This window comes from Phodopus roborovskii, unplaced genomic scaffold (genome assembly GCF_943737965.1).
Source record: "Phodopus roborovskii unplaced genomic scaffold, PHOROB, whole genome shotgun sequence".
Lineage (NCBI taxonomy): Eukaryota > Metazoa > Chordata > Mammalia > Rodentia > Cricetidae > Phodopus > Phodopus roborovskii.
The window spans coordinates 37,286,917-37,312,847 of NW_026126410.1; the positions used below are offsets into that span (position 1 = coordinate 37,286,917).

General features: G+C 39.7%; 1 protein-coding gene across 1 annotated transcript in view; it reads left to right on the forward strand.

Annotated features, from left to right (window-relative positions):
* The window catches only part of Dnah5 (dynein axonemal heavy chain 5), a 261,268-nt gene that overhangs the window by 78,359 nt on the left and 156,978 nt on the right, over positions 1 to 25,931 (forward strand). The window contains exons 15-24 of the mRNA XM_051182604.1: positions 967 to 1,173; positions 3,811 to 3,982; positions 8,695 to 8,840; positions 13,945 to 14,107; positions 14,781 to 15,014; positions 15,728 to 15,918; positions 16,010 to 16,097; positions 20,917 to 21,050; positions 24,409 to 24,610; positions 25,358 to 25,593. Coding sequence (XP_051038561.1) covers positions 967 to 1,173; positions 3,811 to 3,982; positions 8,695 to 8,840; positions 13,945 to 14,107; positions 14,781 to 15,014; positions 15,728 to 15,918; positions 16,010 to 16,097; positions 20,917 to 21,050; positions 24,409 to 24,610; positions 25,358 to 25,593 — 1,773 coding nt within the window. The remainder of the gene's footprint in view (positions 1 to 966; positions 1,174 to 3,810; positions 3,983 to 8,694; positions 8,841 to 13,944; positions 14,108 to 14,780; positions 15,015 to 15,727; positions 15,919 to 16,009; positions 16,098 to 20,916; positions 21,051 to 24,408; positions 24,611 to 25,357; positions 25,594 to 25,931) is intronic.

Sequence of the window (25,931 nt, forward strand, 5' to 3'; positions counted from 1 at the left end):
CCTTAAGTCGTTTCTACTATCCAGACAGAGGAAGCCCTGTTCTAGCATTTGACAGGGATAGTTTATAAATCAGTTTGGCTGGATTTAAGAAATTAAAGTATATAGCATAGCCATGGAAGAAAATAACTGTTGGTACTGAAAATCAGTAAGGTGGGTTATAGGAGCTCATTGTTTAATATATAAGAAAATCACATAGCATTTCACTACACTGCCAGTTGGGGTTTCTTTTCTTTACTCTTAAGTAAGATCCTGGTTGGGCATGTAGCTTAGTGACAGAATATTTTTCTAGCATGCCAGCAGTATCCCCTTCCCCCACAGACACAAACAGACAGATAGACAAACACACTCACGAGAGAGGCAGAGATAGAGAGACAGATACCTACACAAAGACAGATTAACAGAGACAGAAATACACAGAGAGAGAAGATCCTGAATGTATTATCAAATACAAATATGTGTTTCAAAAGAAGTCTTATGTTTTATTTTGTTGTGTTAATATTCAGTTAAAATATGTCCAACCAACATTTGTGTTTCTTTGTAGATCAGCAAGAAGTAATAGCTATATAGCCATATATTGTATTTCTGTATAAATAAAAACTGAGTTCCTTTGGGTTTGTGTAATCTTCATTAGGACATATAACTGCTTAGACATAAAGACATCAGAGAGCTAAATGTCTCTTTCAAAATATCCTAGGTTCCTGCAGTGTCTCCCTATCTGTAATGTGTGAGTCTCAAGAATGAAAAATTGTATTCTGTTGACTATGCAATATCACCACCAAGAACCTGAAGGCTGTTTCCTGAGAGGGAGTTTAGGAGTAGAGTGAGTGACTATATTGCTGGGAATTTAGTGAGGTCAAGTCTATGGGAGAATATTGAATATGTGTTCACAGAGTCCCAGGAATGGTTGAGCCAGATACTGTGTGTACAGTGTACTGTGTTAGTAATAGTACTGACTTCTTCCCACAGATTGAAGAAATTCACGTAGGTCTCGAGGCTTCCTTACTGGTGAAGGCTCCAGGCACAGGGGAATTGTTTGTGAACTTTGATCCTCAGATATTAATCTTATTTAGAGAAACAGAATGCATGTACCAGATGGGTCTGCCAGTCTCACCATTTGCCGCCGCCCTCTTCCAGAAGCGGGCTATGTACAAAAAGAACTTCAACGATATGAAGGTATGGTGCTCTTATTTCCCCTTCCTGGATGCTTCTAGCATACATTTATTCTTCTCTCTCTTTTTTTTTTAACATTTGTTTTGGTGTGCACGCATGCACCTATGTGTGCATATGCACATGGAGACCAAAGGTTGATGTCAATAGTCATCTTTGATGGCTCTACCACCTTAATCTGGCTCTATGAATCAAGCTCAGATCTCACCAAAATGACAAATATCACTGGTCAGCTTGCTCTGGGGATTCTGTTTCCACTGTCTGAGACTGGAATTACAGGCAGCCTGCCCTGTTTATGTGGGCTCTTAAGATCTGACTTCCAGTTCTTAGGAATGAAAGTCGCCTTAATTCTAAGCACTGGGGGATTTTTGGGAAGGAAAATAAGGCACTGTCTCATTTACACTAAGTGTAATCCTTGCTGCTTGGTGGTGAGGCAGAAATTTTGCACTTTAACTGGGATAAGAGTGTTAGTGAGAAGCCAGTGTTTTGTTGCATTGATCCAAAATGGACAATGAAGTTAGTAACTTGAGCTAGAATGAATGGCCATGAAGTTGGTCAGACAATTAAAGTTATATCTGCAGACAGGTTAAGAGGGAACTCTGGGTAACTGAAGTGGGGCTGGGCTACCATGCATGGCCAGGTAGTTTATATTCTATACAACTTGTCCAAATATATGCACTGGCCTTCATTTGACTGTAAGTCTCATTTATGGAGAAGAGAAGGACTTGGGATGGTTTATTTCATGGGGCCCATTAAGATATGTAGTTCCTCCCTTAAGTCTAAGATTTTCATTTTTTATTTTTTTAGATTTCCATGTATTCATGGTACCCATGCAATTAGATCCAGAAGTTGGGGCTCAGTAGAGCATTCAAAGTTTGAGGCTTGCTTTTTGGAGCTGAAAGACTATAGTTGCTATTAATGGCAATGCCCTGGATAAGAAATTTTAGGGAGGGGTAGACAAAGAAATGAGTAAAAGGCCATTGGATTAGGCATAAGGGTGCTCTAATATTAATTCACCTAGTGGAAGACTACAATATAAAACACAGACTTGGACTTTGGGGTGGGATGAAACCAAATATCAAGGAAGCCCAGTAAAGAAAAAAATTTCAAGGAAGAACTGATCATGACTGATGAATCTACCGTCTAGAGATCAAAAACAAAAGTTTAAAGATGCAGCCTTGGCACTGGACCGCATAGAAACAGATACTAAAATGTCATGGTAAACCAGCTGTGGTGGTACATGCTGTAATCCTAGCACTTGGGAAGTGGAGTAAAAGGATCAGAAGTTAGAGGTCATCTTGTCTATGAAGCAAGTTTGAGGTTAGCCTAATATACACCAGACCCTGTCTCAAAAGGAATTACAGTGATTAGCATTATATGATGACACTATGACCACAGTGTCTTGTGGTTTACGGCTTTCTCACTTCCCCCCTCTTCTCCACTCCCTCCCCACCTCCCTCCCCTCTCGCACTTTGCTGTACTGCACTTTGAACACAGAGCCTTACACTTGCTAACAAGTCCTTACCACCTCAGCTCTGTCTGCACTGTGTGTTTTAGGGCAGTCTCAGTACACAGGGCTCACCCTTCACTAACTCCTGTGACCCAGGATGGCTTTGAACTTCTTTCCAATCCTTTTCTTCCAGTCTTTCAAGTAACTGGGGTTACAGATCTGAGCCTCCTTTCCCTCCAATCTCAGTTCATTTAAAGTCTTTTTTATGGTCATTATTTAATGTCATCTTTCTTACTACCATGTGAGATAGGTGGCTCAAAGAAATTGACTGAGTCAAGGACTCATAGAATTGTTCTCTACTGTCTTCTCACTACTTCTTGTTATGTTAAAAAGTTACAGTTTGCCATGGGCAGCTATTTCTCTAATGTGAACCCTAAAACACTGGTCAGCAAGCTTATATTCTCCTTAAATTCTTTTGTGTCAGAAAAAAAAACCTTGGTCAATTTACATATTTACAAAATAAAAGTTTTGTTAAGAAATCGTATTTATACAGCCACACAATTACTACTAATAATCCTCCCCAAAGTCTTTTTGGTTATGTGTTGTAGGTAACATACAACTTCAAAATATAGGTGCTTTTAGCATACTTTTCATGGTTTTGGGATAAAGGAATTAAAAAGGTGTTGAATGATATACTTAGCTGGGATTATGGACTTGGGCATTTTTACAAGGATTTCTGATATGGAATCCCCCGGCAGGTAGAATACCTTATACCACTATCTAGGAGCCAGAGCTCCACTGAATAAGGCCACATAGTCCCTGTGCCACCCTCTCTATGTCTCACAGGATCTCTCTGTTGAGCCTTGTCAATACTCTGAATGCCCATCGAGATTCGGTGAAGGGTACACAACCCTAGCCCCATGAGAAGAAGAGTGGCAAAGAATGTCTTGGGCTGGGTAGATGCTGAGAAATATCTTCAATTGCTTTCTCATCCTCGGTGGTAACTTACTGGGTTAGGGTTTGGTGGTTGTAGAGTGTGCTTGTCAGTCATCTGTCTTATTTGTTTGCAACACTCTTCCTGTCAAGATATTAGATCCCAACAGTTTGATCAAAAATTAGGGTTATCTTTGTAGATTAAAAATGCACATTAAAAGTGACTTGTAAACTGGCTATTTAATCCCATGCCATCACAGATGGTGCTGTCTGAATACCAGCGAGTGAAGTCGAAAATGCCTCCAGTCATTGAGCAATTGATGGTCCCACACTTGGCCAGAGTGGATGAAGCCCTCCAGCCTGGCCTGGCTGCCCTGACCTGGACTTCCTTGAATATCGGGACATATTTAGAAAATGCTTTTGCAAAGATCAGTGAGTCTGTCTACATGAGTTTTATTTCTCTGTTTCGGGAGCTGAGTCCTTATTGCCTACTGGATAGTTTGTTATTAATATGCTTTTGTAAATAATGAAATGAGAAATAAGGCTCAAACCTTCTACGGTGAACAGCAGCAAAATACGATGAGTTCAGTATTTTTTTTTTTTTTACAGATTATAAATATTCATTACTTAATTTTATCCCCAGAGGTTATCCATGTAATTTTGTTGATTCTTATTGCTGTACATTAGTATCCAAAAGGTCTTTAGGGCCATTTAACTTCTATACTAATTTATTAGTTCATTAAAATGTTTTCTCTTAGTCATTTCCTCTCCCTTTTGCCCTCTCTCCCCTTCTCCACCTCTTTCTCTGCCTCCTCTTTTCCCTCCTTATCCTTGCTTTTAGGTAGGGCTCAGAGCACAGCCAAGTGCTATACCGCTGAGCTTGCTTGGGGACCTGGGTTTGGATGGAGCTGAAAGATAAGGCATTTTGAATGAGAAGAATTTAAGAAGGTGCTAGTTTTCCTTAACTAGGGATGCAGAGCTTAAAATGTGTGTGGATGGAAAATCCCATTTAACCCAATTTCCCAGAATAAGCACAGATATTTTACAAAGGAAATTTGGGTTCAACTCCATCTGGGATATTAAGCAATTGGAAATATTTGCTTTATATAGGGCTTGTCACAGTCTCTCAATGTTCAGAAGTAAGCTTTTTCATGAGGCATTTCCAAGAGTTCATCGTTGCCTTCTAGAATGGATTAGTCCAGGTCTCTTGTATAAACAGGGACATACAGATTGGGACATAATGATAGACATTTTTTACTTACTTTTTTAGACTTAGACATTTCTATTATTTTTTTCCCAACCCAGTGTTATCTGTCATCCACTCTTCACGTCGTAACTTTGCCTGTGTTTGGTCTGGAATACAAAGTCTAAGGATCCTAGCCTGACTACATGACTTCAAGTCTACCTCCTCCCGGGTCCACCTCCTCCCACGACCTCTACTGTTCTGTTAGCTGGGCTCTGTATTGCACATGTCTCCTGATGGTGTAGCCAGCATCATCTTCCTCCCAAACTGGCTGCAAAGGGCTTGAAACCCTGGCTGTTTCTTCCACTTCTTTTGTGTCAATCTGGTGTTGGGTGTGTGCCAGTATTTGTTGATTCATAACTTCATAATTTCCATTTCTTTATTTCTCTGACCCCTTTCTAATCCACTTTGCCATGTTATTTCTTTTGTGGGTCACATTTTCCTTGGATCCCATGATAGTATTCTCTGTCTCTCTTTGTGTCTGTTTCTGTCTCTCTTCATTCTCACTCAAAGTAAAGTAAGACTTGGTTTATTGATAACTTTAAATACTAGGAATTTGTCTTTTCTTCTTCTTTTTATTATTTTTTCTTATTTTATGTATTGGTCCCAGTTCCCTCTCCCTCCCATCCTCCCCCCCCCATTCCCATCCCATTCCCCAGGAACTTGTCTTTTTAGTAGGCTTCTCACTGCACCTTATGCTGTTCGTTTGCTGCAGCTAATGCCTAAGAAACACAAACACGAGACTCAGTGCCCACGTGGAGTTTATTGAGAGAGGGGAGAGAGGGGGTAGCTGGTGGCCAACTGAAAGCAGGAGGGGGGGCAGAGAGAGAGAGAGAAGCCAGAGAGAGAGAGAGGAGCCAGAGAGAGAGAGAGCAGCAGAGAGCAGCGCACTTGCTTTAAAAGGGGGGCTTGGTATGCGTAACTGAGTCCTCTGGCAGCCAGGTAAAGCTTGAGCCACCAGGTGAGGCAGACATTGAGATGACATGGCCATGAGCATCCCTCCCATCGTTGGGCAGGGTCAGCTGGCTGCTAGTTCCTAACACCTTACAAACAAGTATATGCTATTTATTGTGTACTACTTTAGTGGGCACAGTCTACTCAAGACTATTTGAGGGGTACTGGGTTGGGGCAGAGAATGAAGTAAGGATTTATGGTTTTTTTTTCCTAACTTGACAAAAGTTAGAGTAATCTGGGAAGAAGGAATCTTAATTGAGAAAATTTCTCCACCAGGTTGATTTGTGGGTAAGCTTGATTGGTGGTTGCTATGGGAGGCCCATTATGGGTGGGGCCGCTCCTGGTCAGGTGATTTTGGATTGTGTGAAAAAGCTGGCTGAGCAAGAGGAACTAGCCAGTAATTAATACTTGTCCCTGGCTTCTGCTTTGGTTCCTGCTTCCTGTCTTGAGTTCCCTGGGCAATGGACTAAGAACTCTAAGATGAAATAACTCCTCACCCTCAAGTTCCTTTTGATCATGATGTTTTATTACAATAATTGGAAACTTATATAAGACAGTTGCATACTTTTGCTTTAATTTTTCTCTATTAAGTGGGAACTAGACTGAAAGATAAATTGTAACAGAGTGTTTCTGTATTTTAGGCTTTTTAGAATTTGTGAGTGGGATACAGACAGGTGCACAATCAGATAACCATATCACTAGAAGGATGGAGAAAGTTGTGAAACAGTTTCAAAATGATCATCAGTTTAAAGATTGGAAAGTAACAATCAGAGGCACTATATGGTGTTTAGTGTTGAATAGGCAGGAGCAATAAAGATGGGTTTCTTTGCCTTTAAGCCAATATTCTTTCCAAAATATCTCTCCTTAGGAAATATAACAAGAGTAAATGGGTTAAAATCTCCAAGGAGGCATTTGCAAGGTATATAAAAACTTCATAGTGAGAGTTATCACAATCAAATTAGAACAGGCTGCTAAGGTAGTCTTTAGCAGTGTTCTCCCTAGAGAGGTGTTAGGATTACAGTATTAGCATTTGTATATTTTATTAGATGCTAGCTGGAGACAAGGAGATAGCTTCTAAAGAAACGTTAATTCTCCCTTTTCTATTGTGTTTCCTTTTTGTAACTTAAACAAAGGAGATAATGAACAAAATTAAGTGTAGTTGTGGTTGGACAGCTCTTGGTCAGTTGTTCTCTGTACTGTGACCATTTGTGGTTTTTCTGTGATGGCCTCAATATACTGCAAGAGAGGCTTTGATGAAGGTAAACAAACTGTGTGAAGTTTCAAGAACAGGTGGATTATGTGCTGAAATACACAAGTCAACCTGTAGAAATGCAGAGGTTTAATTGGGCCACACATCTGAAAAAAAATCACTATTCTTTAAAGTCATCAGCAGAAATTCTATGGTCATCATTTGTTTACCCCATGCATAAATGCTGTTGCATTTTCATTTTCTTTAACTGCAGCTGTAACAACTTGACACAAATTTCATGGCTTCATAATGCAATTACAGAGGTCAGAAATGCAAAGACTCTCATATGTCTAAAATCAAAGCCCCTTCAGAAAGCCTTCTCAGAAACTCTGCAAGGCACCCCTTAGCATCTTCTAGGTCTTACAGGCTGTCTACATCTGTTGGAGAATGACCATGTCATGTTCAGAGCTAGCTGTGTCTCATGACCTACCCTTTTCCTCTCAGCCTCTCTCTCCGTCCATGGTCTCATTCTTCTCTATCTCACTTTGACCTTTCTAACTTCCTCTTATAAGTTCCATATGACAACTCTGCCTAGATAATCCAGAATGATCTCCACATCTCAAGATCCTTAATATATCTCAAAGTCCCCTTTGTCACATAAGGCAATATTCCCAGAGGTTTAGGGATCCCTTGGGAGATCATCTTTTCAACTTGCCACAAATGCCTTTGAAGATGTTAAGAATAACGGGGAAACAGGAGATGCCCATGGTGTGCACACTTAAGGAGAAGTGCTGGTTCTTTTTGCATTGACTTCTGTTGCCAAGAAGAGCCATTTGGTATATTGAGCAGATGCCTGAATAGTTAGCTTGAAAATGATTGAAACCCTAGGTATTTATTCTTTAGGTAGTGAAGGTAACGATTTAAGGTAATATCAAAAAGTAGCAGACTTCCATTTCTATCATGGTTGAAGACACCCTTTGGGATGGGCACTGACATAAATGTTCAAAATGTAAAGATGGAAAAACTAATTGCCAAAGGAGCAGACACAAGAGTAGCCAATGTGATGCACTCAGAGATGGGTGTAAGCTCAGGTGTCAGGCAGGACAGGAGCAAGACAACCCCCCCCACCACACCCCAGGACACACACAGTTACAGGTGGCCTCCTGGGAAGATGAGTCAGAGCCAGGCCAGCAGGAAAAGCTGGGGACTGTTAAAGGAGGAAGAGTGTACAACAGCTGTGTGCGACACAGCCAAAATACCAAGGCCATTGTGGTGATTTTAACAAGAATGAACTTAATGGGCTCATATATTTGAATGCTTGGTCCCTAGTTGGTGGAACTTTTTTTAGGAAGGATTAGGAAGTGTGGCCCTCTTGGAATAAGCATGTCACCCCATGAAAGTGGACTTTGAGGTTTCAAAACCCCATGCTATCCCTAGTGTGCTCTCTCTGCCTCATGGTTGCCTCAGCATGCAAACTCTCAGTTATGGCTCTAGCACCAAGCCTACCTGCCTGTTGCCACGTTCCACACCATCATCGTCAACAACTCACTTCCTGAACTGTAAGGAAGCTCCCATTAAACCTTTTTTTCTATACATTCCCTTGGTCATGGCATCTTTTCATGCAACAGAAAGGTAACTAAGACAGACATGTATAACCCAAGCGACTTTAAGCCTGACACCTCTGCTGTCATTGAATCACGTGTATGTGTTTAAGGTAATGCTTTACCTAATCTGTCACTTATTTTGCTTTTCCCAAAGAGGACCTGGAGCTGCTACTTAACCGGGTCAGTGATTTGACTGAGTTCCGCATCAATGCCATTCTGGAAGAAATGAGCAGCATGCCACTTTGTCAGCTCCCTCAGGAGGACCCCCTCACGTGTGAAGAATTCCTCCAAATGACAAAGGTTATCGGAAGACTAATTATTTTTTTCAAAAACCTTTTTTTAAATAAAAGGCACATTTGAATCATAAATTAAGATTTTAAACAATTCTGTATTACTCTGTGATAGATGTTATTCAATTGTGGGAACTTTTGACAACTTGAAGTTAAAGAAAATGTTATCTAAGCAGCTACTAATAATTTAATCCTTTTCACATTAGTTGAAGGGGGGAATCGCTGTGGCACACATTTCCTTTTTTTTTTTTTTTTCATGTTTTATGAAGGGTAAAGGTACTTTTTTTTTTTTTAAGCTTCAGTAAGCAATGGTTTATTATGCAGTACTTGGGCAGATCTAGGCAAGGTTTATTCTTCAAGCTCTTTCCAAACCATTATTTTGTAGCATAGAGGAAGTTCTGGCCTTGTCCTTAGGAAAGGTAAAGGCCAGAGGCTTGTGTTTTAACTACACAGGGTGGAGGCTGTATTTATAGGTTTACCACACTTCAACATATGAAAATAAAGCCCTCAGAAGCTCTCCATAATTTCTCAAACAGCCTTACAAATGGGGCACTTTCTTCCTATGTTAGGCCCAGGCTACTGTCAGGCATTATCCCTTTAGGAAATGACACTTTAGCCTCATTTATAACATTCCCTATGGGCATTCTGGGATGATTTTAATATTGATGGTCGGTGGTGCTTACTAGAGGCCCAATATATTCCATTCGGCTTGTGGCTACACTAGAACTCAGAGTTACCACCAAGACAGAGTGGCCACCACACTGGAATGATAGAAAAGGTGGGTAGCATCTGGGTGAAACCTTCCTCATGCTAATGCTTTCCAGTGAGAACTGACAAGAGAACTTTTCACCCAGCAATGAAACCACAGCAATCCACATGCAACCTTCTGTCCAGTGAAGTTCTTTGCTTGACATTCAAAGTCTGTTTTATTTAAAAGTTTAGTGCCTGTGTGCATAAGTGCGTGCCTGTGTGCGTGCGTGCGTGCGTGTGTGTGTGTGTGTGTGTGTGTGTGTGTGTGTGTGTGTGTGTGTGTGTATCCATAGAGGCCAGAAGAGGACATCAAATTCAAATTCCTAGAGCTGAATTTTTAATTTTTATGCCCTCTTCTGGCCTGAACTCGGAACTCTGGAAGAGCAACAAATCTTAACCACTGAGCCACCTCTTCAGTCCCAAAGCTGTTTTAGAAGGAATCAAGGACTCAGTGTAAACCATGTTGTTTATAGAAGTATTTTGGTCACAGAAGCCATATGTCAACTAGAGAGTGATGAGAACCCACCTGAATCTGGTCTTCTTGGTACATGTAGGGTTCCAAACTCAAAGCAACCCCTGAAAAGTATGGGAAGAAGGCATTTGGTGCTAACACTTTTTTTTTTTTTTTTTTTGCACATTTGTATATCAACTTACAATTATCTGACTATATTTTAGAATTTGGTTTGCCCCCTCACAAAGATTTTTAATAGTTTTCCTAATCATAAGAGAAATAACTTAGCTCTGTTGTTTACAAAATGTAGCTCAAGATTTTTAAATCAGGTTTTAGATTTTAAAAATGAAGAAACTAGTACTTATACCCATCATATCACCATTGTTGTGAATATTATGATTTTTATGAATTTTATGTATTTCATGACTCTCACAGCTGATTTGCTAGTGATTATGCTTTTTGCCTCTCAGCTAGTATTTCTTTGTAAAATATTTTTTCATGTCATTATATGACTTTCACAGGCACCACTTAAATGACACCTTCATAACATTTTATTGAGATGATATATATTGTTTATTACTTCTGGACATTAAATGGCTTCCAAAGTTTGTCAGTTTTGCCAAGAGCTATAATAAATATATATGTATTTTTTTTTTTTAGATCTTCGGGATCATTGCCCCTAAGTAAGATTATTGTGTCAAACTGTATGGTTTTATCTCACAGCTCTTATAGTCATAGAAAAACTGTTTTCCAAAGGATGATCTCAACATATGAAGCCATAGTGCAGTAATACCAATGTCACTATCCTTTGACAATGTTCTATCATAATTTATTAATTTTAGTTTGAATGTCAAAATCATATAATCTAAATTAATCTGTGTTTTTAGTACCCATAAAAATGTTCTCTGTTTACTGTTCTATTTTCTACAATCTGTTTATTTGCTTTACAAACTTTTAATTTATATATATATATATATCTTGTTTTTTATTTTTATTTCTTTTGTTTTTAAGATTATGATGTAATTACATCATTTCCTCATTCCTTCCCTTACTCCAAATACTCCCAGATACCCCTCCTTGCTTTCTTTCAAATTCACAGCTCCTCTTTTATTAATTGTTATTACATATATATGTATATATTTATACATACATGCATACTGAGCCTGTTCAGTCTGAATAATGTTACTCATATGTGTGTTTTCAGGGCTGACCATCTGGTTTTGGATAACTAATTTGTGTGCTCTTTCCTGGGGAAGACAATTTCCCCTGTTCTCTTCCCTCCTCAGCTGCTTGTCGTGGTCTGTGGAGGGTTGAGGCCTCTTGGGCTTTTCCTTTTCCACATTAGCTGCTTAGTGAAGAGGGAGGTTGTAGGGACAGACCCTGTGGGACAGTTTCCAGGCCTGATGTCACTATGGAGATGAGTCATTGAATTGAAGTGTCAGGTGCTGGAGGCAGTGCCTTTGATTTGTTTTGCTTGATGTAGGGGCACTTTGATGAATCCAATATTATTTTGTTCTCATTCTGTTTATTGTCTGCTTTATTAATTTTGATGTTGTTTGTGCCTTTATATTTATGTCGTCTCTTAGAAAGAGTTGAGGAATTTGAGTAATCTTGTTGGAATGATATCAATTATCTAGAGCTGCTTTCTGAAACACCCAGTAGAAAGGAATTCTGGGATACATGCTTCTGCTGCTGAGAGGTCTGAAGCGAGTGCTAGGAGTCATCAGGGGACTTATTTCCTAGGGATCTAGTCTTGAGAATAGGAGATGATATCTCAGTCCATTCTGAGCCTCCCCAGCACAGAGTCAGAGGACTCAAGAGGCACTTTAAAAAATAGGTTAAGAATCCCTGAGAGAACAAGGAGCTAGTTGATTTAGCATGAAGGAAACAAGCTTGGCAAATAGGTTCCCTAGTTGAATGTCATTTGCTAGTGACTAATAGTTAGTACTTACTGAGGTCTTCTTTTGTTTTAGAAACTGCCGTTATATGTAGATATATCATACAGAGCACATGAAACTACATAAAATATTTTAAATTTATTATTTAGAAAATGTCATACATGTATGTATATATGTAACACATCTTAATCATATCTGTACCAGCTTCATCCCCTCAGCTCTGCTGGCCCTTCTTCTAACTTCAAGTTCTTTTTAAGAACATCACCTATATACACAAGCCTGTGGGATATTCCACTGGGACACAGACAACCTGACAGTGGCTACCCCTCAAGGAAAATTGACTCTCCATCCCACAATAGCTATCCACTCTCCTCAGCTAGGGATGGGGCCTCAGGAGGTTCTCCCTCTCCATGATGGATGTTTTAACTGGTTTGGTCTTGCATAGTTGACTACATTTATTGGGAGTTATATATGTAACAACCATGTCAAACAATGTCAAGTCCAGAGACCAGCATTTCACAGCACCACTTCCTGTCTCCCAGCTTTAAGAACAAAACAAAATGAAACTGGGTAGAGATTTGTAGTTAGGTGAAGTTCTGAGTTGAGTAAACTTTGATATTTTGCTTGGTAATAACCAAGTTTAAAAGTTTGTTCCAGGATATATTAGAATATTCACTTTAATGGCATCATGTGCCTTGCTGAAAAGTGGGGTATAGAAGTCAAGATTGCTAAATGAGGAGGTATCAGAACCATGAACTGTGTGAAATGCAAAGTCCATAACCATGTTACAGTCTTAATATATGAATCAATGAAATTGAAAAAAAACTGGAAACTGTGGCCAACTGACAAAGTCTATTATTTATCAAGCTTTCCCCTCAAGTAGGTGATAACAGAAATGCTTCTGGGTGTTTTACCTGTCTTTATATGTGTTGGGAACCAGCAGTCTGATGACCCCCCCCCCCCCGATGTGGGTGGGATGCTCATGGCCATGTCTTCTCTACATTATGACTTACCTGGATGCTCAAGCTTTACCTGGCTGCCAGGGGACTCAGTTATGCATGCGCAAGTTTCCCTTTTAAAGCAAGCACGCCAAACGCGCCTCTGTCTTGCTCCTTCTCTCTCTCTCTCTCTCTCTCTCTCTCTCTCTCTCTCTCTCTCTCTCTCTCTCTCTCCTGCTTTTGGTTGGCCACCAGCTACCCCCTTTCTCTCCCCTCTATCAATAAACTCCACATGGGTGCTGAGTCTCATGTTTGTGTTTCATAGGCAGTAGCTGCAGCAAAATAACAACAATATGTCTGTCACAAAATCTACCATAGTGCTTCATATTGTGTTATATTTGTCTTCTTTTATTTCGGAGAAAGGTGCATAGATCTGAAAGGGGTATAAATCTGAAATGAAGTACATGACAATGGTTTGGCAGATATGATGAGAAAGGAAGACAGACAGCTAGCAAGAACAGATGAAGGGGATGGCTCAAAGCTGATGGCTTTGAGAGTTATTTCCTCCATACTGGGAAGTTAATGCAATTTTGGTATATTCCTCTGGCTCTAGTTGGTTCTCTTGTCTTTGATGCTTTCTTCTCAGGATGCCTAGCTGGGGATTATTGTGGTTTTTAGTTTGAGGTTACAATCAATCATGGCCTGAAAGTCAGAGCAGCAGGAACTTGAGGGAGCTACTCATGTTGTTTCCATAGATAAGAAGTAAAGAGGGATGAATGTTTGTGTTCAACTCACATTCTTCCTTTTATACAGTGCAGGGACAAAGCCCCAGGTACAGAACCACACAGTCAGACAGATTTTCACATCTCAGCTGATTCTAGGTCTCAAACTGACAATTGAGACTGACCACCATTGTCCAACCATCACTGTAGCTATCAGTGACAATTGAGACTGACCACCATTGTCCAACCATCACTGTAGCTATCAGTTGGAGGCGGAAGCTGCACCTTTCCCTATGAACTCTCAAGAGTTAGATAAAGACCCTTGACTGCCATCTTTTGTTCTTACTGTTGTTAGGACCTTTGTGTGAATGGTGCTCAGATACTCAACTTTAAAAGCTCCCTAGTGGAGGAAGCAGTCAATGAGCTAATAAACATGTTACTGGATGTGGATGTCCCACCTGAAGATGCAAGTGAAATAGTGTCTCATGAGAACATCAGTTCTAATGGTGACACGTCAGGTGAGAGGGGAGATAAGGAAAGAGTCTGCTCTGTTTTCTTTTTCAAGATATTCACTGAGAACTAAAATTTAATTTTCTATACTGCAATCAGTTTCATACTTCTAGAAACATTACCCCAATTTTATATTTATATTTTATAAATCTGAAATTATGATTCTGACCAGATGGCAATGACTTGGTTGCTTCTTCTCATTATTTTGTGTTAAACTACCAATCAAATGTGTTTTGATTGAAGGAGGGCCCTGGCATTTGAGTCTTTTTTCATTCATGTAAGGTTTGGTATTTTATTTCCCTTTGGCATTGGACAGGGCAGAAAAGAGACTTTCTCCCCAAGCCTATACAAACTGAAGCAAACCATTTGCTACAGAGACGGGGGGAGGTGGGAGGGTGGGATGCTATTTCTCAAGTTTTTTTTTTTAGAGCTGTTTTTGGGCGAGAACACACCAGAACACAGGTCTTTAAGGCCCAGGATAACTTTTAGCCTATAGTACTTGATTTGTTATCGGCTATTTTCCCATGAGACAATTTCTACTTGGCCCACCTTATGCCCCGATTTCTTCTTCTTATTCTTCAGTGATCTTATTTTCTTAGATGCAGGACATTTAACTGATATTGAGCTTGCATGTAGTTTATCTTGATTTCCCCCCTGTAATCTAATGGATCTTTCTCTCAGGAAGAAGAGAAGGACATTCTGAGGCCTTGGCATCTTCCTTTAATGCTGGGGCTGGTCCTCTGCCTTTGACAGCAATCACAAGAAAGAAAAAAGAAAGCGAGATGTTAGAGGAAGCCCGTGAGCTGCTTTCCCATTTTAATCATCAAAACATTGATGCACTTTTGAAAGTGACAAGGAACACTCTTGAGGCCATTCGCAGGCGCATTCATTTCTGCCACATGGTTAACTTCCGGGGTACGCTCTTGCACACTTTTCCTATTGGTTGACCAGGTAGAAGGCTGGTGTGTGTGTGTGTGTGTGTGTGTGTGTGTGTGTGTGTGTGTGTGTGTGTGTACATTCCTGCTAACTTTTAATAATTCATTAGCAGCATTCATTTTGCTCATCCCTATCAACTCTACGTTGTGAATCCTCTCATCACTTACATTACCACTGAGAAACCTAGGGCTTGGAAAGATTATTTTGCCAAGGTTTCTGAAATCCCAATGCCGTAAAAATCAATATAGTTAAAAATGTTCCTGTAATAAGATAAAAACACAAAGGATGTTATTTGATCCAAAAGACAAAAAAAAAAAAAAAAAAAAAAAAAAAAAAAACCAACAAAACAAAACAAAAAAGTTTTAAAAGAAGATAAATGGGACAAATTGTTTCAGTGGTGAATTTTTAGTTATTAACCAATCTTAAGTTTTGTCTTACATTTTATTTATTTGTTCTCTGTTTTTTACAATGCACCTCTTCCCACACCCTTGTAAAACAAGATAAAATTTAAGAGGTGAGGAAAAAAAAAAAAAGAAAGAAAAAAGCAGAAAGAAGGGGAAAATCAAATATCCATGTACTCATTAATCTGACGGATATTTACCTGGTTGAATGTGTATTTATGTATACGCTAATTTTTGGGGGAGTCTGTTAAGTATATTCTGTTTTCAGTTAAAAATGATATATTAACTCAGACAGTAACAATGCATCTAAGACGAAGCAGAATCATCTTCCCATTTTTCGGGCAAGCATCACTCTGGCCATTCCCAGCATGGCTATGACTCCTGGCCTGGAAGACATACAGCACACACTGAACAAGGCTGTGGAATGCATCATCAATGTCCCCAAGGGGGTTAGACAGTGGAGCAGCGAGCTGCTCTCCAAGGTGGGTAGAGGATGAAAACATCGTTGCTTCATTTGGAAGCTGCTGCTTTTGAGGATGGGGCAAAGTTGAAAAGCATCCTCTTGTATTGTAGAGAAAGATGCGTGAAAGAAAAATGGCTGCTCTCAAGAGCATCGAGGACAGTGACTCCGATGCTGAGGAGGAGGAAAGTGAACTGCATGGTAAGTATGCGTTCCAGTTTTTAAAAATGAAAAGGAGTTTCTCCTTCTGTCTCTGTGTGTGTGTGTGCGTGTGTGTGTGCGTGTGTGTGTTTATATGCAGGGGCCCATTGAGGTCAGAACAGGGAGCTGGAATTACAGGCCATTAGTGCTGGGAACAGATCTGAGCTTCTCTGCAGGAAGAGCAAGTGCTCTCTATTGCTGAGCCCTGTTCTCTAACTTTTATAACAAGTCATTACAAGTCCAGTGTTTATACTATCTATGCTATAGATAGCACAGTACCTATATTATGGATTTATAATATCTCCTGTGCAGTTTTCAAATCATGCTCAATCAGAGTATTAATCTTGTAGCAATTTGAGTTTGAAAACATTAAGATTCACATGCTAGCATACTAGTGTCATACATCCCCTGCTTTGGTTGTGTCTATCACAACTGCTGGTACGTAAGTGATGTTTGGTCTGACCTACTAATGGCTGGAACCAGGGAATGTTTTTAATTTCTCACTTTACTTGGAAATGATTATCCTCACAATGAGTATTTCATGGCATGTTATAGATATTTTTGACCTATTATGAGTTCTGTTTTGTTAACACATTCCGACTGCTGCTGTGCACCCTGTAGCTTTCATTTGTAATCTGTAAAACTGGGAAGCCTCAGACATCCAAGGTGTTAATGATATCAGATGTCATCTTCAGCCCTCACATTCCTTTTAAGCCAGCATCACAGCTAGCAGGCCCAGTAGAACTTTGTTGGCATTGCTTTCCCCAGGGATGATAAATTGGCTAATTATGAGAAAGAAACTGAAGCCAGTGCTTTTTTGAAATATCACTAATGAGGAAGGTAGAGATAGCTGAAGATACTTTCCCATAACTTACTTACAAATTTACTTTATGTATATATCTATCAATCATCTATCTATCTATCTATCTATCTATCTATCTATCTATCTATCTATCTATCTATCCTCTGTCTGTCTATCATCTATCTGTCTATCTGCCTTATATCTGTCTATCTGTCTGTCTGGATGTCTAATATCTATCTATCTATCTATCTATCTATCTATCTATCTATCTATCTATCATCTATCATTTATTAACTTCAACTAATCAGTTAGGAATATGTACTACTCTTGCTTAGGACCTGAATTTGACTCTCAGTATCCCTGTTAGGTGGCTTACAACTGTTTGTATCTCCAATCCCAGGGCATCTGATACCACTTTCTGGCTTCTTTGGGACCATCACTCCTGTTCACATGCCCAATCCACAACACACACACACACACACACACACACACACACACACACACACTACAATATTAAAGAACATGTGTTATTATTTTATTAGATTTCATTTTATTTTTATCTGGAAACATTGCTTTAGTTCCTAGAGCCATTTAAAATTCAGTGTTTTCTACTTATATTATCTTCAATCATGAATCATAGCCTGAGAAGAAAAGATGTACTGAAAATGTACTGAAAAAAAAATGTACTGAAAAAAAGATGTACTGGAAAAAAAAATGTACTGAAAATATGACCAGAAAACTAAAGCAAAAGACTACAGCCTGGCTGTCTTTTTCTCTTAATGGTAGAATTCAGAGGTTTTTTTGTTTTATTATTATCTTAGGATGAACCACTGGTCCAATAAGAATTCATTTTGATTTTGCTTTCTCTTCCTGCCCAGCCCTTGGCAGCCACTTATCTATCTCCCATACCTAATTATGGATCATTCTATGTATGGTGTTCTGTGGCTGCTTTCTTCCAATTTAGCATGTATTTCCATTTTCATCCTTGTGTAGCAGGAAGCATTCACTTCACTTTTTCTCTACTATAAAGACATAGATGGGGCCCAGGCGCTGCACATGCTGGGCAAGTGGTCTGCTACTGGCTTCATTCTTAGACCTTGCTAAGGGGAAGGATCTCCTCCCCCCACCTTCTGAGTGCTAGGATTGAAGGCACAACATTACAGATAAAGTACATTTCATTTATTCAATAGTAAGTTGATGGACAGTTACTTTGTTTCCATTTCTGCATCACTATTAAGAATTCTGCTAAATATGTAGTGGTGTTTGTGTGTTTTACGTATGCAGGTGTTTGTGTGTACATGTGTGTACTCCATCTTTTGTTTTGAGACAGATTCCCTCACTGATCCTATAACTCATCAATTGGCTAAGCTTCCTGGTGAGAATTCCTCAGGGGTCTGCCTGTTTCTCCTCATTCTACCCAGTTGTTGACATGGGTGCAGAAAATCCAAACTCAGATCCTCATGCCCAAGGGGGCAAGCATTTTACCAGTTGAGCCATCTTCCAAGCCAAGATTTTACGTGGAATTGTTTTTATTTCTCTTGAGTTACTGGGAATATGCTAACTTTATGTTTAACATTGGGAGGAAATACCTAGCTCCATTTTGAAGGTATAACATCATTTTACTTTCCCACGGGAAATGCAGGAGGGATTCATTGCTCTTTCTCTTCATCGTCACTGATAGTTGTTTTTGCCTTTTCTCTGTAGCTATTGTAATAGCTATAGAGTAATAGTACTTCATTGCAGTTTTAGTGCGAATTTCTGCAACAGCTAGTGAAGTTAAGTTTTCATATGGTTTCTGGTCATTCGTACATTTCTTTGGAGTAATATCTATTAATTTTTAAGTGTTCTTAAAACTTTGCTCACTTACTCAAATTGCTGTAAGATTTTTATGTTCTGAATAAAATTGTAAAATTATCAATTACATTATAGTTTTTTTTTTCAATTTCTTATATCCTTTTTTTTTTTTTTTTTCCCTCAAGATAGGGTTTCTCTGTGTAGCTTTTGGAGCCTGTCCTGGCACTCGCTCTGTAGACCAGGCTGGCCTGGAACTCACATAGATAGATCCGCCTGCCTCTGCCTCCCAAGTGTTGGGATTAAAGTCGTACACCACCACACCATCGCCCAGCTTTATTGATATCTTTTAAAGAATAAAATTTGAGTTTTAAGTTCTACTTAGATGTATTTTCATCTTGTATCTAAGCTTAGCATAAGATTATAAAAACATACTCTTTTAAAGTTAGGTTGCTTAGCATTTATATTTCATTCTACTATTCACTTTTAATGAAATTGGAGTTTAAATTCATTATTTTCCATATAGGTGTATGATTGTACTACCAATGTTGGCTAAGAAATCAGTATTCTATAATTGATTTTTTTGAGACCTTTGAGTGTAAATCTCAACCTTTATTTCTGGACTCCTGGTTTTGTTTTGTTAATCTCAGCTTATCTTATTCCAGTGTCACATTGTCTTCACAACTGTAGCTTTAGAGTGAGCTTTCAAAAAGTCATTTATTTATTCTTTTACCTCTTCACTCACGTACTCTTCTTCGTTCAAAGTCCCTTGTCACCACCCTTTCTTATTTCATTTCCATTAAATCCTTTCTTCTTTCAAATAAGAAGTGCCTTCCTCTCCCTATTTCATGCAATTCCTTTTTTTTTTTCTTTTGTGACCCATAGCTTATAATTAAGACTGTCTTCATGAGTATGGGCAGCCACACTCATTTGCTTGAGTAGGGACAATGAAGCAGGGCCATACCGAGGAATATATTCCCCATCTACTCTATTTCTAGCTACTTGGGAGGGGTGAAGTCAGAAAATGTGAGTTATTTCAATTTCTGCTATGCCATTCTTTTTCAAAACTCAAACTGTGCTGGATCCTTCATATGAATACAATATGCATTTTAGGAATGGTTTGTTAGTTTCTATGAAAAAAGCAGTTGAAGCATTTATATGTGTACATCAATTTGTGGTATATTTAAATTTAAAAGGATATACATTACACAAAGCAGGTCTTCTGATCATACAACAGGACTGTTGTATATATGAACTCACAGAAACTGTGGCAGCAGGCATAAGACCTGCATGGGTCCAAGTTGGACAAGGTTCTAGCACCGAGATGAGGAAGTGGACACAGTGTCCCACCCCTAACCAAGGAGATATTTGCAACTGATACCTGATACCAGGAAAGGGAAAACCAGTTTTATCCAATGGAGTATCATTGGGTGTATTAATCACATTCCAGGGAAGGTCCCTCGCCCAGGTGTAGTTGGCCAACACAAAATGAACTCTTTTGTCTGTGTGTGTGTGTGTGTGTGTGTATGTGTGTGTGTGTATGTGTGTGTGTGTATGTGTGTGTGTGTACTTTTTGTTTTGTTTTTGGCATATTTTGTCTCATTGGTTTTTGCTTTCTTGTTCTGATTATTATTTTATTGAAAGAGCAAGATACAGAACAAAAAGTTGTCTTAGACAATGGTGAAGTTAAGTGACTGGGGCTGATGGTGTATTTACATTTTATTTGGACAAAATATGTGACTAAAGCTTTTACTTCCCTCACGCAGTGAAGTTCTGACTCAGGCTAGACGACTATACAAATCTTTGGCTCCAGTTCATTCAGAGAGCTTTGAGCCATGCCAGTTAGGGCCAGTTGTTCAGAACTTGTCAAAAGTACCCAAATCCAGTTCTACTCCCGCCATAGACTACTCTGCTGAAGGTTTCCACAGCTGTAAGATTAGAAGACAGCGGTTGATTATTCAGGGCTGTCACGTAGCCAGGGAGGAAACAATGAGAGCAGGAGAACCCTTCACAGCACACACAAGTGTTGCCCCTGAGACCCAGCGTTTCTTCTTGAAGCGACACTTTCTGCATTGTTGCAGATTTCAATTTATCTTCTTAGTACCCAAGCAGCCAAGGCTGTGAATTTCCTCTACTATTTTCAACACTTTTATGCAGACTTCAGTTATGTTTGTCATTATAAAAACTTAGACATCTTTTTGTTTTTCTTTTTCTCCTTTGCTTTAGAAACCCTGGAGATAGCATCTGTAAACTTGCCCATTCCTGTGCAAACCCAGAATTACTATAAGAATATTTCTGACAACAAAGAGATTGCAAAATTAGTCTCCGTGCTCAGCACAATCATCAACTCCACCAAGAAGGTATGTGTCATGAAGCTGCTGTCGCATGTCCTTGGCTGACCCACATGTGCTGGCATGAACTTCATCTGTGCTAACCCTGCATGCAACCTGATTTCACCCCTGATAGCTTCCCTGATCAATCAGCTAAGACCCTTTAGTCTAGAATGCAATGGAAAAGAGCTATGAACTCCCTGTTTCATATCCTCTTCTGTTTAATGTCTTTCACCTCCGTTGTTAACATAATTGACTGTAACTTCAGATGGAGATGATAGTTACCCAGTTCTCCTTCTAAGTGTAAAACAGAATAAGGTGTGCCCTCAGAGAGAGAGAGAGAGAGAGAGAGAGAGAGAGAGAGAGAGAGAGAGAGAGAGAGAGAGAGAGAATGTGTTCGCATGGGTGCACTTACTTGTGTGTGCACATGCATAGGCCAGAGGCCACCATGGCTTCCATCATTGCTCTCCGCAGGGTCTCTCACTGAACCAGAGGCTCACCTTTCTTTTCTTTTTTTGGTTTGATGTGGCTTGATTGGCTGACTAGCAAACCCTTATGATCTGCACAGACATTGCTAAGATTATAGAGTTGTGCTGCTGCTCCATGGATGTGGATGTTGGGGTTACCGACTCAATAGCAGGCACTTTACCCACTGAGTTATCTCACCAGACTCAGAGTTTGGGTGTTTCCATACCAGGAAACATCCTGGCCAGTAGATGACTTCGACAGGCAAATATGTGAACAGGCAAATCTTATCAAACATTAGATGAACACACACACACACACACACACACACACACACACACACACACACACACACCTGCATGAAATTCAGATAAAAGCCCCCCCCCCACACACACCTGCATGAAATTCAGATAAAAGCCAGTATTAAAATGATATTACCATCAACATGCACTCATACTGGTTGACTATAAAGCTACTTATTTTTTCCCCCAACCCGCTCCCTTCCCCACCTTTAATTTTCTTTTTATATTCAGACAAATTGCCCTTGTAAGTAAAAAGACTTAAGATCCTAAAATCAGGTTTTGTTTAAAGATGATGCACACATTTATTAAATCCAGTTGACTCTTAGGTGTCCCTCAGTGCTAAGCGGTATGTAGGTGTTCAGTAAGTACATGTTTTCTGTGCCTGTTTTACTAGAAGGAGCTACATTTGTTTGAAAGCGCCAGAAAAACTGCTTTCGGTATAACAAGATGAAGAAATGTTGTTAAGTTGTGTTTAATGTACTCCCCAGGGAATGACAAGTCTTTGCATTTATGCATATTTAATCTTTCGTTCTTAGCATTTAGAAGATCCCTCCAGGGACAATGTTCACATATTCAACAATAATTTATCTAGTGCTCAGATTATCAGGCTCTGTACCAAAGGATAGAGAAAAAGTAACTTATGAACATAAGCAATTAGATGACATTTTCAAAAATTACAGAGGATGCATCAGAATAAGTGAGCACTTGTGTTAGTTATTTTTCTCTGCTCTGAGGAGATATTTCACAACAGCACTGTAAGAAAGGGTTTTCTTCAGCTCACAGTCTGAGCACAGTCCATCATGGCAGGGAAGGGATGGTAGCAATGGCCGAGGCTGCTAGTCAAGGTGAAGCTGTAGTCAGAAGACACGAGAGATGAACATTGGTACTCAGCTTACTCCTTCTTTCATTGTCATTCAGTCCAGGGTTTACGGCCCATAGGGTGGTGATGCCACTTTCAGGGTGGGTTTTCTCTCCTCAGTCGAGCCTCTTACACACGTCCTCACAGACATGTCCAGAAGGGTGGCTTCTGGTAGATTCACAAGCCAATGAAATTGGCAAGAAAAAGTAATGGTCAGAGCAGTAGAGTCCAATGCTCTCTCTGAAAATAACCAGCCACTGTCATGGTGATCCAAGGATGGGGCACAGTAGTTTTATTTCTTTTAACTATGGGAAAGGAACACAAAGCCTTCCTTAATGTCTTCCTTAATCCTAACCAACAAGGATGTTTTTTTATAGGATTACTATTTCTTTTTTCTTTTTTTTAATTTAAATTTTAAAAAGGTGGTTTACATATTAATCCCAGTTCCTTCTCCCCTGCACCCCAAGCCCTCCCCCATGTTTCTAGCCTGAGGGAGTACCCCTCTATGTGGAATGGGCTCCCAAAGTCCATTCTTATACTAGGGATAAATACTAATCCACTACCAGATACCCCATATGTAGACTTCCCAGTCCTCCTAACTGACACCCACATTCAGGGGTCTGGGTCCATCTTCTGCTGGTTTTCCAGCTATCAGTCTGGGGTCCATGAGCTCCTCCTTGTTTAGGTCAGCAGTTTCTGTGGGTTTCTCCAGCCTGGTCTTGACCCTTTGCTCATCACTCCTCCTTCTCTGCAACTGGATTCCAGGAGTTCAACTCAATGTTTAGCTGTGGATGTCTGTTTCTGCTTCCATCAGCTACCGGATGAAGGCTTTAGGATGGCATATAAGGTAGTCATCAATCTCATTTTCGGGGAATGACATTTAAGTTAGCCTCTCCACTATTGCTTAGATTCTTAGTTGGGGTCATCCTTCTAGATCTCTGGACATTTCCCTGGTGCTAGATTTCTAGTTAAACCTATAATGGCTCCCACTACTATGGTATCTCTTTTCTTGCTCTCCTCTATTCTTTCCCTGAATCAGTTTCCTGCTTCCTCATGTCCTCCTCTCCCCTCCTCTTATCTCCTTCTCTTTCTCCTAGCTCCCTCTCCTCCATGCTCCCAATTTGTTCAGTAGATCTTGTCCATTTCCCCTTATCTGGGGGACCATGTATGTCTCTCTTAGAATCCTTCTTGTTTCCTAGATTCTCTGCTGATCCTTTGCTCTATGTCTAAAATCCACATATGAGTGAGAACATACCATGTCTGTCTTATTGTGACTGGATTACTTCACTCAGGACGATTTCTTCTAGTTCCATCCATTTGTCTGTGATTTCAAAATTCCATTGTTTTTTTCCCCACTGAGTAGTACTCCATTGCCAACAAAGATTCTTGAAGGAGACCTGAATGACCCACAGATTTTTTTTCCTGTGCTTCTAATGGCACAACCTTGTCTGTTCTTTTGACTTAAGGTAAATCTCTAATTAAGAGGTTTCTGTCCTCAAGGGCCAACAAGGACTTCCTTTTCTTTTAGTTTTTACAGTTTTTTCTTCTCCCTTTAGACTAGGAATGGCGAAATATGAGCCCCAAGTTAGTGTCATTGTATATAGCTTGTTTTAATGACATTTCCATTTCAGCCCAGATCATTAACTGAACATGTTAATAACTTTGTGATAACTACAAACTAACACTGAGCCAACCCTCCGTTGCATTATGATGCCATTTCAGAGTCTTCCTTTTCTACACAAACCTATTATTTCTGTTCTAGGAAGTTATCACATCAATGGATCGCTTCAAATGCTACAATCATATTTGGCAAAAGGAGAAAGAAGAAACTGTTATGGCATTTATTTCACAAAACCCTTTGCTTTCTGAATTTGAATCCAGGATTCTTTATTTCCAAAGTCTGGAGCAGGAAATTAACTCAGAACCTGAATACATCCGTGTGGGTTCCATTGCTCTGTACACAGGTTGGTTGTCTTTTAGACAGTCATAAATCTGGTAGCATTTATTCTGTCTCTTTACCTAGGTTAGTATTCTAAAGAGTTCTAGGTTTCTTTAAAAACACTTTCCTTTTAAGGGCTTCAAGATTTAAGACCAATTTATAGATTTGTTTTCAATCCCCTTCTGCACAATTATTAGTTCTAGTCTATCTTAACATTTAACTTGAAAACAAAGGGTAGTTTAGAGAAGGGATGAGCCTATTGTAGTTAGAACTAGGATTGAGCTTTTATAAGAGTAATGACAGAAAATGTTTGAAGCTTATCTCATACATGCAAGTGTGTGTGTGTGTTTGTCTAAAGATTTTAAAATATGATTTGAATTATTGCAAAAGTAAGGTTTATGAGATGAATGGGTTCTAATGATGATTAATAACAATTTTTTTGTAAGTAGTACTTTTTTTGTGAGTAGTCTGCATGATGTCTGCATGTACACGTATGAAGGTCAGAGGAGGATATCAAATGGCCCATGGAACTCTTATCCATCTTGTTCCCCTGAGAGAAGATTTCACTCAGAACCTGGAGCTTGACAGGCTTCAGCTATGCTGATGGCCCAGCAAGTGCTCTCAGTGACCAAACTGCACCCCTGGCATGGCAACCATTTTTAATTCTAGTTTTGCATGGCTCTGAACTCATAGTGTTTACTGTGAGTGATCAATGTTCTGTCTTTTCCCACTGGTTCAAGCTTCTCAGACTGTGGGTCTTTCTCTTTCACAGCTGATTTGAAGTTTTCACTGACTACGGAGACAAAAGCCTGGATGGCTGTGATTGGTCGTCACTGTAACAAAAAACACAGGAGTGAGATGGAAAGCATTTTTGTAGTTGTTGAAGAATTCCAAAAGAAACTGAACCGGCCAATTAAAGACTTGGATGATATTCGGATCGCAATGGCAGCCCTGAGAGAAATACGGGAGCAGCAGATCTCCATTGACTTCCAAGTGGGACCCATTGAGGTAGATGGGCAGCTTGTCTGTTATAGAAATATTACCACACCTTGGATGCCATTAGCAGGAGTATTAACTGGATCTGTGCTGGATTGACAAATGGGCATTAAGGCTAAAAGCTGTGATTTCAGCTTGAGACTGCCCTTCATGGTGGAACCTTTCAGGCTGTAGTCACTACCGTTTATGTGCCCATGAGCCAGGCTTATGTTTCTGGACAAGCGATTTATGGATGAATGCTTCTGGGGCAAAGGGTGTATTGGTAGCAGGAAAAAATAAAGAGAAAAACTGAGTGAGGCTGGAGTCTTAGCTGTAGACCGTCTTCAGACTGATGCCATGGGGGACTCTTT